This window comes from Herpailurus yagouaroundi, unplaced genomic scaffold (genome assembly GCF_014898765.1).
Source record: "Herpailurus yagouaroundi ecotype Mexico unplaced genomic scaffold, PumYag 28, whole genome shotgun sequence".
Taxonomy (NCBI): Eukaryota; Metazoa; Chordata; class Mammalia; order Carnivora; family Felidae; genus Herpailurus; species Herpailurus yagouaroundi.
Window position 1 is genome coordinate 42,986,527 of NW_024412376.1, and position 15,362 is coordinate 43,001,888.

At 37.8% G+C, this 15,362-nt stretch overlaps 1 protein-coding gene across 6 annotated transcripts in view; it reads left to right on the forward strand.

Moving 5' to 3' along the window:
- SLC10A7 (solute carrier family 10 member 7) overlaps positions 1-15,362 on the forward strand; it is a 252,728-nt gene that overhangs the window by 31,224 nt on the left and 206,142 nt on the right. Inside the window, exon 5 of one of the 6 annotated variants that reach the window (XM_040472920.1) lies at positions 1,494-2,175. The exons of the other annotated variants lie outside the window; for them this stretch is intronic. Coding sequence (XP_040328854.1) covers positions 1,494-1,574 — 81 coding nt within the window. The 3' untranslated portion in view covers positions 1,575-2,175. Of the gene's footprint in view, positions 1-1,493; positions 2,176-15,362 lie in introns of those variants that run through there. 6 annotated transcript variants of the gene reach the window in all.

The following is a 15,362-nucleotide window of genomic DNA, read 5'->3' on the forward strand; positions in this document are numbered from 1 at the left end:
TACTCATGTATTTGTATATACTTACGGAGTTGTTGCTACTGGAAATAGGATACTTGCTCCCAATAATTTGTTAAACCATGGAGTTTCAAAAATATCAATAAGTTGGATGTGAGAAGACTTAGCTTCTTCTTGTCCTTAACCAGCTCTGTGATCTTGGGTATTCTCTTTTTTAGCTTTTTAATTGATTGTGTATAAATAGGGCTGATTGGTCTATGTATTTATCCACAATAAATCTGTATCTATTTATACATATCTATCTATATCTATTTATTTTTTTCTCCAAGTTCTTATTTAAATTCCAGTTAGCACACACTGTAATATTAGTATCAGGTGACAGAATTGTTTTAGATGAAAATACTTTGGGGAAGAAAGAGAAAAGGACGTATATATTTGAATTATTTATAAAGTTTTAAATTACAATATAGTTGACACACAATGTTACATTAATTTCAGGTGTACAACATAGTGGCTGCACAAGTCTATATGTTATGCTGTGCTCGCCACCAATGTAGCTACCATCTGTCATCATGCAACTTTATTATGATACCACTGTCTATATTCCCTGTGCTGTGCTTTTCAACCCTGTGACCTATTCATTCCATAACTGGGAGCCTGTACCTCTCATTCCCCTTCGCCCACTTCCCCATCCTATCACCTTCCCTTCTGGCAGCCATCAGTTTGTTGTCTATATTTATGCTAAAAGGACCTATTTAAGTGACAGGAGGTAATCTGTTGTTTTAAGCTGTTTGCTTGTTGGTGAAATATGATTAACTGTATTGCATTAATTGTAGATCTTCATGCTTTCTCAGCTTAACTTTCCTTATGAGAATATATGCTTTATGAAACAGGATGGTATTATACATGCATCCTTCATATGGGAATATTCAGCATCTATCAGACTAAAGGAACCAAGCTTAATCTTTCCTGCATTGCTACAAACTTTGAAAATTATCCTTTTAAACTTTACTTGCATTATGAAGATATCAGATTGTGTCTCCTAAGTACCTAATGAGCACATTCTGCTTAGTGCAATAAGATTTTTCACGCAGATTATTCATGACCAAGAACACTTGGGTCCAAACTAATGGTCTGAATATATTGAGTGGGACTGAGCTGCATTCTAATCAAGTGATAAGATATTGGACTTGCAGGGCCCTCTAAATGAGTGATTTTCAATTTTTAAAAAAATTACAACCCACAGATAGAAACTGAGAAGTTTCTAAAGTATAGTTACTCTATGTGTAATTCACTTTCTCTTCTCATTTCCCCTCTCCCCACTTCCTTCCACCTTTCTCCTTTCCTTCCCTTCCTTTTCTTTTTTCCTCTTCTATTTTGGAAAGAAAATGCCGGTCAGTATTCACTAAATTGATTTTGTGAACTACAGTTTGAAAAATACTATCCTAACCTGTAGTGGAAAGCTGCCATCCTATTTCCTCTTGAGTCAGCTCTTCTGATCCTCTGGACAGACTTATTGGCCTTTGGTTTATTCCCAGGGGGATTCCTGGCCGCCTGTTACTTGCAGAAGTCTCCTTTGGTGTTGGCCCTCAGACCGCTTGGGGACTTTGTGTTCCTGATCAATTCTTCTGCCATTTGTGGTCAGCTCATTTGAGCAGTCCGCTCCTGGAGAACACACCTCTTCATCCGCCTAGCTACCAGATGAAGTCCTACTCATCAGTCAAGGCCTAAGTCAAATACCACTTCCCTTCGCAGAAGGCAAGCCTTTGCAGCCGCCTAGTCAGAATTAATCTTTCCTGCCTTCCCTGGTACTTCCTTTGTGTCTCTGTCATGACATTCACCCTTTATCAGATAGTTTTGCTTGTATTTGGCTCTCCAACCAATTTTTGAGGTTCATTTTCAGGAACTGCTTTTCTCTGATCCCTTTAATGCTGTACAAGAGTATCCATAATAACAACGGCAAAGGAGCATTTGGGGAAGCTAGAGAATGACTCTAGTTCTATCACAGTCATACAACGGTCCCGACAAAGTTGTTCAGAGTAATGATGAAGTCACTTCCATGACAGTAATTTCCATAAGTTTGTGTTCAGTCTCTCCTTCAAGGATCTTTTCATAAACTTACTGTGCCAGAATAAAGTGGGATAGACTTGGGCAATATTCTGTCTAGATTAGTCATATTTTGTCATTAATGCAAGTAAATTTTAAACTTTGTTGAGAGAACTTATTGTGGGAAGTTTTCAGTTGATGCCCCATAGTGTTTCTTATTTAATGATCCTTCAGACACGGACTCTGAGACAGTGGGATTACAAAGTTCTCATCTAATTACAATTACATTAAGTTCACACTGCTTTGAAAATGGTACACTTTCTCAAATAGGCAGACCGTGATAGTTTAATTCCAAAAAACAGTCTGGGAAATTAACTGTATGAGGTAAAGCATATTTATATATTTATACATACTAATATTTTTTTAATGCATAATGAGTTAGCCTATGAAAAATGCTCTTCGATTTTATGGCTCCCATTTTCAGGGACAACAGGGACTGATACGCCTTAACTCTCACTGGAGTTTACATTGAGTCCTTATCAAAATGAGCCATCATAAATACTTATTACATTTGTGATCTGCAGTTACTGGCATGCATTTATTGTTTTTGTTCCTCCGAAGTACGATATTTCCAGTTCCTCAGTAGTTTTAGCTACCAACTGCTCTGCTCTGTGTTTGCACACTTGCCATTAAAGGTGGAGTACATATTACATTTTCACATGAAAAATGAGAGCCAGCATTAAAATAAAAAAAAATCTACCTATGCTCAAGTAGTCTATAAAAAGACATGAATTCTGTTGGTTTGATATCATCATTTTTAGTAAATAACCAAAGATAGAATTTTTGTTGGAGGAATTATGTAGTTCTATTTAAAAAGTTTTCATTTTCAAATTATGTTTGAAATGCTTTTTTAAAAATTTTGTTTATTTCAGAGAGAGAGCATGAGTGAGGGGCAGAGGGAGAGAGAGAGAATGAATCTTAAACAGGCTCCATGCTCAGTGCAGAGCCCGACACAGGGCTTGATCTCATGACCCCTAGGCTCATGACCTGAGCCCAAATCAAGAGTTGAACACTCAACTGACTGAGCCACCCAGGCACACCTGAAATACTTCTGAGGGCTAAAAAAAGAGCCTACTTATTTTTATTTTTATTTATTTTTGAGAGTATGAGTGGAGGAGGGGCAGAGAGAGAGGGAGAGAGAGAGAGAGGATCTGAAGCAGGCTCTGCACTATAAGTGGAGAGCCCAATGCAGGGCTAGAACTCATGAACCATGAGATCATGACCTGAGCCAAAGTCAGGCTTAACCCACTTGCCATCTTGCTTAACCCACTGAGCCACCCATGTGCCCCCCAAAAAAGTCTACTTTAAGAAACAGTTTGCCTATGGTTGATGAAATTTTAGAACTTTGGGCCCAATTCATTATAAATTGATTATCAATAGAGAAAGAGGAAAGAAGTTAATTGAGTTAGAAACTTGTTCGCTAAATAAAAGAGCCTTTTACTGGTTGGAAGGAGCCTAATCTCAGTTGTTTTGTTTTGTTTTGTTTTGTTTTGTTTTTACTTCCAAATAATTTTTTAAAATATAATTTATTGTCAAATTGGCTTACATACAACATTCAGGGCTCATCCCAACAAACCTCAGGTTTTTTACAAAGCCTTTTAGGGATGTGAAGAAATACTAGCTTTATTCTGCATTTTCCTTATTTCTGACCTGGGTGAATAAAAAGGGCACAGCAGGATGATAGAATGACTCAGGACTGTAACAGGGCACAGTCCAGTAAGCACTGTTAACTTTTGTGGGCAATTCCTGTGCCCTGAGTGGATTTAGCTAGCTGCTAACCCACCCAGTAAGAGATCACTGAGATCACAGTAGGATCTTGTCATCAAAATAATAATAACCAGTGCTTTTATAGCCCTTGGTATATGTCAGTCCTTGGCCTCAGTGCTTTACGTGCATTAATTCCCTTAATCCTTTTTTTTTTTTTTTTAATTTTTTTTTTCAATGTTTATTTATTTTTGGGACAGAGAGAGACAGAGCATGAACGGGCGAGGGGCAGAGAGAGAGGGAGACACAGAATCGGAAACAGGCTCCAGGCTCTGAGCCATCAGCCCAGAGCCCGACGCGGGGCTCGAATTCACGGACCGCGGGATCGTGACCTGGCTGAAGTCGGACGCTTAACCGACTGCGCCACCCAGGCGCCTCTCCCTTAATCCTTTTAACAGCCTTTGGAGTTAGGTACTATTATTCCTATTTTGTAGATGAGGAAACTGGCACAAAAAGAGATACAGAAACTTGCCCAGCATTGTGTAGCCCAGAAGAAGAGCTGTGATTGTAAACCAGGTGCTCTGCTTTCCGTGTCTATGTGCCCATCTTTCCCTTTCCCTCAGTTAACACTGGAGCTAGGACAGATGGCACTCAAAGGTCTCCCTCTATATGTGGCTTAGTGCCTGTGCTACCTAGGTGAGAAAAATAGAGGTTGACCTATAAGTAGACCCAAAATCCATAGTTGCAGAAAAAAATGATCCCTACGAAGTTGTGTAGGCATTGATGTTTCTACCTGACAGGAGGTCTCCCTTCAGAATGCTTTCCCATCTCTGCCAGGGCCCTGTGGTGGGTACCCCATCCAGGCATGGGCAACACAGCAAAGGTCTGTGTATCTCACCGAGGCTTCCATTTGATGGCAAACAGTGTTTGTGAATATTTCTTATTCACAGCTGTATCCTCTGTGTCCAGTGCAGCACTCGGCATATGTCAGGGGCATAGTAAATCTATTTGAATTGATTAATAGTTTTGAAGGAATGTGTTTAAATCTAGCCCTATCCAGGTCTTGATTTAAATATGTCTTATTAAAGCAGTAATTCACATCTTGTTTTACTTCATTCTATATTAAATAAACTTGCATAAATATCATACAGTTTTATAGAAAAATCAAGATACCTAATTGGCAATGTCTTGCAATATTTTTACTTCTCCCAGTTATTCACAACTATTCTGCTTCATCTAAACATCAGCAGCCACAGCCACTTAGATGGTGGCAACCTCCAAAATGGTGGGCATGATGTTTAGAAGGACATAAAAAAGACTTCTATAAGGTTGATCTTGTATTTTCAGATCAGTTCAGAGATGAAACATGTACACAGACATTTTAGTAACTGAATGGGACCTTGAGTGTGTTTTTTTTCCCTTTCTTATTTTGGATGGTCTTAAACTATCTAGTCAAATAAAAGTCTCATGTGGGAAAAATGATTTTGACACTAGAAGACCTTCATAGGTACTTGATAAATGTTTTTGTTTGGCACATATGATGTGGTAAAAAATTCTTTTCCTTAAAATAAATAGTGATTTTTTTCTCTCTGGAAGTTTCAGTATAAACAATTGAAATATATGTAAGAATACTTCTTTAGGTCATCTTCTATTGTGATAAATACAGTTAAGTTATTTTGCATATTTTTTGAAATACCTTTACGTGTATTTTCTCTTTTGAACTTCGTAACAATTGTACGAAGTAGATAAGACTGGTAATATATTACCCTGATATTTGTAGCTGGTCAAATTAGGATTTGTAGGTAAGGTGCCTTGACTAAAGTCACACAGTTGGAAAGTATGGACTCCTTCTCCAGGCTGCTTTCATCCCATCATACAATATCTCAAGCAAAAACAACAGAACTCCAGGAAGGAACACCTGGATCTTATGCTGGCTCTTCATTACAGGTGGACGGTTTGAAATTGTTCTGGGAGATCGAATGTCAATGCACTATTAACTTGAAACACATTATCGAACACTTGCAATTTACAGAACACTGAACTAATATTTTGAGGAGCGGGGAGGTAGAGTACAAAGAGAATCCAGCGGTAGTCTGCCTTCACAGAGATTGGTAATGAAATGGGGGAAATTGGCAGGAGCATAAGCAACAAGTGAGTGTGAATGAGTAGGTGGGGTCAGTAAGCAGGGGGCTGGAGAGGTCCCTAGGGTTTGAGCCAGGCCCACAAATTCTGGTTGGAAAGGTGGTCCTTGGAAGTGATCTGCTTTCAAGTTCTCTCCCACCGGTTAGGAAATTGTTTGAAAGTGCTTCCGAGTGAGGTGAAGGTAAACTTGTTCTAAGATCCAAGCTGGAAGGGATGCTGCTCACAAATCCTGTCTCAGCGATCTGGCTGACGCAGCACAGTTTGTTACCTGCATGTGGGAGCAGGAATGCAGGCTGAGTGAGGATGCGGTCGCATCACGACTGACAATTGCACTGCAAATGTTGCTTCCTTACAGTGACCTGGTGGCAGAATTGCCACTTTGCTGTGCCCATGGATACAAAATCTGAACGGAAAAACCGGAAACCACACTGATGGTGTGGGTGGGTCTGTGGCACAGGTAGGCCAAACCTGTATGCATCATGGCAGCTGTAGAGTTAAAAGAAAAAATCACCACTGCCATAGTCACAGAGAAAATCTTCAAATATATCTCAGCAGTTTCCATTCCCAACTGGATGAGAAGGTGATAGCAAATCTGAGATTTCCTTCTGTTCTTTAAACACGAGAAGGCTTTCGAAATTGTTTTGGTACCACAGATCCAACCTTTACCACCAGGAAGCCAATCCCCCCCCAGGAACACAGCCACCAATATTCCCTTCTAGCTGGTATCTGAAACTATAAGACACAGTGTAGATGTTTTTTCTTTAAATGTTATTGAAATAAAAATCACAAATTAACTTCAATGTTAGAAACCCTATTAGTACATACCTACTTTCCTCCCTAAATCCATACTATTGATTAGGTTATGTAAAATATTTCCTGGCAGTAGATACATGTTGTTTAGTGCTAACTGGGGAAATGATTAAATTAACATATGTGAACATGCTTTGCAAATTACAAACCATTACAGTTACTTTGTTATTAGGTTACTGCTATTAGATGATGCTATTAGATGACTGGCTTTTAAAAAAATTGTTGATTAGAAAGTCTATTTGATATAGTTAATTGAGTTAGGTATTGAATTGTCTTATTGTATGTTGTGTTACTACTCTGGGAGTTAGGAGTTAAATGTGATGTATTCCACCTTGGTTTAGAAACCCATAGTTTTAACATGATACTTGAAAAAACATTTAGTGTTTTCTCTCTTCCTTGCCTAAATTGCTTCACTTATTTCTTTTTGCCTCAAAAGGCTGGGAAGAGAGAAGAGAGAGTACTATGATAGTCTACTTGATTTTTTTTTAAAGGTTCTTCACTTTTGTCTTTATATTTTTAAGATCTATGTCTCTATCTTTTGAACTTTCCCCTCTCTCGTTCCTGTCCTTTTCCTATTTATCTTTCATCATTGTCTCTCCCTCTTTTTTTTCTGGTGAATTTTAGTTCCTCCACTAAGTCTTAACCAAACTGGACTCTTTAGTAGGTTTCTGCATGATCCCCTGGCACCTTTGTTATTGTCGCTGTCTTCAGTGTCGTCTCTTAATGTGTGGTTTCTTCCTTGGGGCATAACTGTATTTCAGCCTAGAGCAGGACATCTTAGGTTTCCAAATCCTTAACTTGGCCTTCTAATGACAGAGGCATGCACATCCCTGGCACTATCTCTTCTTCCAGAAGCTGTCAGGGTTCATCCATCTGCTCTGGCAATCGTAGCCTCTGAAGGTCCTCTATGACAGGCGATTGCCTTCTACCCTGGCTCTGTGTACAGCAGGTGTTCGCAGGGTCCACGGGACTCCTTCTGCCCTCAGCACCAAGATGTTAGGAAGCTTCCTGTGGGGTGTGCAACTGATGTGTGACTCTGCTTAGCTGTGACCACAAGGCCCATCCCAAAGCCTGTTGGTGTCACGTACCCTCAGGTCTTCCTTCTAGGCAGCTACCTACTCTTTAAAGTGCTGCTTCCAAAGCCTTCTCAAAATGAATCACTGCAGCTTTATTTGGAAATTGCAGAAGTCAAGGAGATGGATGGCCGCCTGAGAGGACCTTGAGCTATAACTATAACTCTCTAAAATCTCCAGTCAGAGTCAAATCATATAATCTCTTTAAACTCCATCTCGTATGATTCTGTAGAAATAATTCTCCATTTGGTCTGGGTGTGAGGGTCTTGGGGGATGTTGGTTTGGTTATCCTGATTTTCACTCTTTGGCTTCTTTTCCGACATTAACCCCCCACCCCGCCAGTCGTGGCAAAGGTTGGGGGGTGAGATGGCAGAAGACCATTTACCTCAATCCATACCAAAGTTGTATTCTGTTTTTGCATTGACTCAGCCTAAGTCAACACAGAATATTAGCTAATTTGGAGAATCTGCCCAATTTATTTATTTCATAAGTGCTCAATTCATCCTCAAGGAAGTAAAGGAAATAAAGTATGTTGCAAGGAAATGAATTGATTTCCTGTATCTGTCTAATTGAATATTATTTTCTCAAATTGACCCAACTTTAAATTTCTTATTTTGTTGAATTTTTGGTGATTTTTTTTTAACAACTCCCATTCCTTTGTATAAATTATACTAATGAGATACCAATAATAATGATTTTTTTCTCTTCAAAAAACTGTATTGATTAAGTGACTATGCTGGTTAATGTATGTATCATACACCCGATTGCTTTCTAATATCTATACTCCCTCCTTCTTTAGAGCAGAACCTTTCAGCTGGGCACACTGCCACTCAGCTAAACACTGTATTTACTAGAATTTGTGGTGTTCCAATGGCCATGTAACTAAATTCTGGCCAGTGAAATGTGAATGGAAGTATCGCATATCACATCCAAGATGTCTCCTGAAAAGTGGGTGGTGCAGCCTTCATTTTTCCTTCCTCTCTCTGCTTACTGGAATGTTGACCTGATGGCGACAGCTTGAAGAGCAGTCTTTTTTTTTTTTTTTTTTCAACGTTTATTTATTTTTGGGACAGAGAGAGACAGAGCATGAACAGGGGAGGGGCAGAGAGAGAGGGAGACACAGAATCGGAAACAGGCTCCAGGCTCTGAGCCACCAGCCCAGAGCCTGATGCGGGGCTCGAACTCGCGGACCGCGAGATCGTGACCTGGCTGAAGTCGGACGCTCAACCGACTGCGCCACCCAGGCGCCCCTTGAAGAGCAGTCTTAAGATTGAGAGACAGGCTGCTAATGATAGTGGAGCATCAAGAACAGGATTCTGGGTTCTTTTGACTATGGCGTTGCCATATCCTGGGTTGCCTACGTCCAGGCTTCTTTTACAAGCATACCTCTCTTGTATAAGCATTGTTATTTGGAGTAGTTTTTTGTCTGCAACTAAACTGGATCACAATTGATGTAAAATATATAATTTTCAAATAATGGGATATAATAAAGTACACTTAATACTGGAGCTACACTGAATGTATTTCAAAATAATATATTTAGAAGCCACTTGAAGAGCTAAAGTGATTCCTGGGTCCATTATAACTTAATAACATGCAGTATTATAAAAAGTAGCTCAATGATTGTCTTGAATATTTTACCTCTTTTGATTCTTTTGGAAATGCGGATTAATACTGAGAAACAGTTTTGTTATTTAGCAGCAGTATTCCTAATGCTAAGTACAAAACTCTAGACACTTAGGGGAATTTTTGGAAATATTCTGTCTTGAATCCTTTTTGCTAATGTATTCGAGACTGATTTTGTGCTTTTTTTGTTGTTTCTTGAGTGACGGTGATAAGAATACATACAGTAAAGTGTGGTTGGTAATGCTTCTCATAAACTTTATGCATCTTTTGTCAAGGACAGATATTCAAAATAAATGAGCTCAGATTTTTCATTATCTTTGAGTTTACGTATTATTTTGAAGCTAATGTAATTAAGAAAAAAACATGGTGAAATACACCTCACATAAAACATACCATTTTAACCATTTTTAAGTGTATAGCTCATTGACACTACAGTTTACATTGTTGTGTAATCACCACCATCCATCTCCAGAACTCTTTCATCTTCCCAAAATAAAACTCCGTACTCATTAAATAAAAACTCCCTATTCCTCCCTCTCCCCAGCCCGTGGCAACCCCCTTTCTCATTTTCCATATCCATGAATTTGACCCCTCAAGAAAGAAACCTCATACAATTGGAATCATACAGTATTTGTCTCCTTTTGACTTGCTTATTCCACACTGATATATTGTTTTTCTTTACTTGGGTAATTATTTCAGCATAAATGAATTATTATTGCACAGGATTGTCTTTTTTACGTTCATCTTCTGAAAATTTTCATTGATCGTGGTAATTACAGTGAACGTTAACAGAGTAGATAGTGTTATGATAAAATAGGGTATTTGAATCATTAGTTTATGCAATACAGTCCAAGGTAGAAGTCACTGTATAGTTTGGTATTTTTGATATTATAACGACCATTGAAACATAAAACAAGAGCTTTATGTTAACAGATATGCCATATGAGATGAATATGTTAGATATTTTAGCTAATCTGGTGAGTTTCCTGTCATCCTATGTAAGAACATAAAGGTCATATTGTAGTGTACCATTTGATTTCACGTGTTATCTGAATATATTAGAAATAGATAAAATGTGATTTTAGGATAAAATGTTAAAGTTCACAGATGAAGCGGTTATCCCACTTGGCTTATATTCTATGTGTGTAACAAATCGTAAATTAGTTTTCTTTCTTAGAATGTACAGATTTTTAGGATTGAATAATAATCCCTAAAAAAGGAATTAAGATGTTGATGATTATTTGTTGCCTTGGGGAAAATATTGATGATCTTTGTTGTTTCAAAAATAACATTTGTCCTTGACTTAAGTGTTTTGTTTTTTGTTTGTTTGTTTTGTTTTTTAAACTTGTATCACTGCTTGCTCCCTCTTGGTTTCCTCAGAGGCACTTTATAGAGGTATGCTTCAATAAAACCTTTCTGGTAGATTGGTAGCTGGTATGATGCTTTCAAAAAATCCCAATTAAAAGAAGAAATATGATAGGGAGTTGGCCTAATGGGAGGTATGCAACTGTATTTGCAAATCTTAGACATCATCCCGCTATTTTGGTGTAACCCTTCAGCTGACAATTAAAATCTTTGTTTTATTAGTCATCACCCAACCCTAACAGATGGGTGAAGAATTAATCTGATTTGTATTTTTCCCCACAACTTTCTCCTACACATTGTAATAATCTATGATTCGCATTCAGTGAGTTCTTAAAGATAGTTGATAGGCCATACAGATACAATATTTATATCCTATTAAAATTACACCAGAGTAAAACCACAGAACAGAAGAGCTTCTAAGACCCCTGTAGAAATTTGAAGACAATTTTGATACTCTCGTCCACTTGAAAAAAAAAAAAAATCTGCCTAATACCATAACGTTTTTTCCCTTGCCAGGACCCTCCTTGCCTGGTGTCATTTCTTGAGCTCTCCTGGGAGGAGATTAGTCTAAAACAACAAAGTAGCCAGATGTCTGGTTCTGAGAGAGTCCCAGAGGCCAGGCTACGGTAGGCAACAGAAACCGCGTGGGGCTGAAGATCAAAGATACCTGAGAATTACTTATGGGCACATAATATGTGTCATTCCCATTATTAACAGTCTGAGAAAATTTGTTTCTCTAATTAACCCTTTTGTTGGCGTAACCTTAAATTTTAGTGAGTATATTTCTTTTTTGATATGTGTTCTTTTGTGTGGTTTTGAGAAGTATACATATCAAAAAAGAGAAATGAAAAGGAACTATGTGCTTGATTGAAATCTCTAAGTACTGTTATTCTTATCCAAAATAGATATGCTGTCCAGTGTATCATCATTTATCATGAAATGAGTGGCATTATGGTTCTAGGTTAAAATTACAAATTAATAGTCAGGAGCTACATGTTTTAATGTGTGAAGAGCTCTTCTTAAAGCTCTAAGCCTTACTTTTAAAAGTACAATTATTTCAACTTTTAACTGCTTTAGAGTGGAGATTTTTAGATCACAGCTTCCTGGTCTTAAAATGAATTCAGGATAAATCCCAGTGGTGGGAAATCTGTACCTTATTAATAGTTGACCTCTTTCTTTTCACATTGGTATTATAATGAAATGCTAATTAAACGTTCTTGCTATCCTTTACCTGTTTGCTTTACAGATACAATTTTACATTGTTTAGACGCAGACAAATTTGGAAAATATGAATACATTTGCTCTTTTGAGTTTGTTTTAATCCTAAAGGCTCTGAAAGCTTTTAGCTGAATTTATTCCAAGGGATGGGGAAACATCTAATTATAACTTTTGATGTGTTAGCCTCTAGATGACAGTATCAAAATAGAGAACAAAAGATTCTGGTTGGCCTTGCCACTTGTTTTTGTTTCCGTTCAACATCATCGTGTAACAACAAAATCGTGTAAAAGCCTTATTCCTGCTTTCCTTGAGATATAATCATAAACCATTGTTACCAAGAGCCAGCTTTAGCGCTTTTAAGTGCTACAACACATTCTTTAACATCTAGTAATATAAACTTGGCATAAAAGCTGTAAAAATGTCTTTAGACCTAATTGGAGATATGTGTTAGCAATATAGTGCAGAGATTTCATATTCTTTGTGTAGTGGTCAAGGCTTCTTTTAACCCCTTGAGGAAAATGAAGCTCCTAGGAGCAGTTTGTAAGGATTAATTGATTTATCTCTTTGCTTCTAGATTTAAGTATTGAAGCAAGAATAAAATTGGCTTCCTGCACAAAGCACTGGAGAGACAACTGTATTTTTTTTTTTAAGAGCAGAATTTGTGTTACTTTAGTGACAAAGGGTGATCTGTGCTTTCGCTCCTTACACCTGTGTTTCTGTTACTGCTTACCCCATCGTCAACAATACCATTTATTATCACTGGGGAGTCTGGTTATTTGTTTTCCTATTTTGAGTGCAAATCGAGTTCAGTTATGACAACTGTGCCATAAACATTTCTAAGCTCCAGTTACTGGCTTACTTTAAACAAGTAGTATTTGGAGTAACAAAACACTTCCCAGTATCACAATATTATTGTCAGTTCCTTGGAGGTGGTTATATAGCAGGATTTGATTTGAAGGAATGAGAGTCATGGTTCCAGGACAAAGGTCCAATGATGGAAGGAGCATTCCATTCTGTTGTGGTTCAGGGGGCTGTTCTTGTTTCTTCCTTTCAAGGAAGTCCCCATTTCCTCCCCTTCCCACCTCACCCCCAAGACACACATGCTTGTGCATGTATACACATTTAAAATGGGGATTTGCTAAGGAGAAGACCAAAAGGTAACTCTTTTAATTTTTTTTTTTTTTAATCTTTCAGAAGTTGCCAATGTTGCTGGTCATGTTAATGTATTCATCTTGAGTCGCTTCATTGACTACTGATCCTCTTCCCCCTTCCCCCTCTTCTTCCTCCCCTCCCATTTATGTTATGGGCCATTACTGTGAGTATCATCTTTTGGGGCATCTCTCCCTCAACACTGTGTACAGAGAAATGTTGAATTATGCTTGAAAAAATAAGCATTATCAAATTTAAGGAGGTGAAGAGTGCTGGTTTTCTAGTTCCTGCTTTTTCTTCATTCACTCTACCTTCCTTACTCATAGATTTCTTTGTAGATTACCTCCACCTCTACCCTGTCATATTTTCTCTATTCTTCATCTTTTAGTTCTTAATTGTGTTTCAGCAGTCTGCCGATAGCCTTCCAGGATGGGTTCTGATATGAAATAAGAGCAAAGTTGTAAGAACAGGCAATTAAGCTCTCTTTTAAAAATTCTTTTAATAACTTAATGTGTAATGATTTAGTACTTGAGTGGGTATTGAGGTAATAATCTATAAACTTTTTGTGATAGAATTATGTGCTAAATAAAAATGCTTGCAATATAAATCAAGTTGGTTTTGTTAGAATGTGATGACTCAATATGCATTTTAATTTCTCTTAATTTTAAAAGCTTTGAAGTTAAGCATATGGTCTTAAACATTTGTTTTTAATCTGCAATGGTTTGAAAGATCTTAAGACCTGCTTACTTACCTTTTTAACTTGTTTCCTAAATTTCTTTACTTTTATTTTTTTTTATTTTTTTTAATGTTTATTTATTTTTGAGACAGAGGGAGACAGAGCACGAGTGGGGGAGGGGCAGAGAGAGAGGGAGACACAGAATCTGAAACAGGCTCCAGGCTCTGAGCTGTCAGCACAGAGCCTGATGCGGGGCTGGAACCCACGAACCGTGAGATCGTGACCTGAGCCGAAGTTGGATGCTTAACTGACTGAGCCACCCAGGTGCCCCTAAATTTCTTTACTTTTAAAGTAACATTTATCCTCATCTGAGGTTTGTAGAAATAACCCTTGGATCATCTGTCACTGTTTCCAGTGGTGGTCTTTGGCTCTAAATTGCCTGAGAGTCTGAGGCCGCAAAGTGATAGGATTAGATCCTAGCAGATGGGAGAGTCCCTTCCCCAGTGGCAAATGACTGGTAGCACACTGCTCAAGCCGGCAGTTCTGGAAACAAAGTTATGTTTTGAGTACAAAAATGATCTTGAATGCTTGTGACTTCTAACTCTATGGTTAAAATAAAGGACAACGTCTTGAAAAGAAGTAATAGAAAATTAAGCATTGTCATTGATTGTATCCAATGTGAGCAGTTGGCAGAAGTGTTTTAAGTGGAGTCCTTTTTCTTTTTCAGGTAAGATTTACATGATTAAATATAGAATGAAACGACAGCCAATAGATAATCAGATACCTCAGAATAATGTTTGGGAAGCCGGGTTTCCTGAAGATATGAGGCTTAGTTATTTTAGCCTGGGGATTTTGCCTGGGGAAAAATGTATGTGCCTCAACAGCTGAAGGCCTATTCAGGAAGAAACAAAGTAAAATGGCATCTATTTTAACGTGTAATTTTGATATTTCATACTTAATCTTATCCGTAGCAGAAATGTCAAAATACACCAGCTGCAGACCATTTCTGAAGCCATATCTACACTACCAGATTGAACTAGGTAGATAAAATCCTTAAGAATCAAATAGTTTTCCATAGGGAGAAGAGGGTGTCCTTTCTAGGTAATTCTCTGGAGGGTAGGGAATGTGCTAGTGGAGTCAAATTGAAGATGTGCTGTATTTCAAATACAGGAACATCCAGCCTTAAAAAACTGCTGTGGGGAGGGCAGGGGCAGCTTTAAAAATTGATTTATCATACTTAAACGTAACTATGGATTCTTTCACACCATTTTCTATCTCTGTTTATTCCCACTTACATTTAAAATAGCATGTTCCTTCATTTATGTTTATTTTTTTTTGTTTTAAATTTTAACATCATCTCAAGTTGAATTGTTCATGCTAGAAATGATACTACAATTCTGTCCCTCATTTCTTTCTCCTTCATAGACTGAGTTATTCTAGCCATATGAGTTACTGTTTAAGTTAAAGTCAAGTTCTTACTAATGGAATGGCTAGATTTCTATTTTATATAAATGCTTTTCTTTTGTTCACCCTGGAAG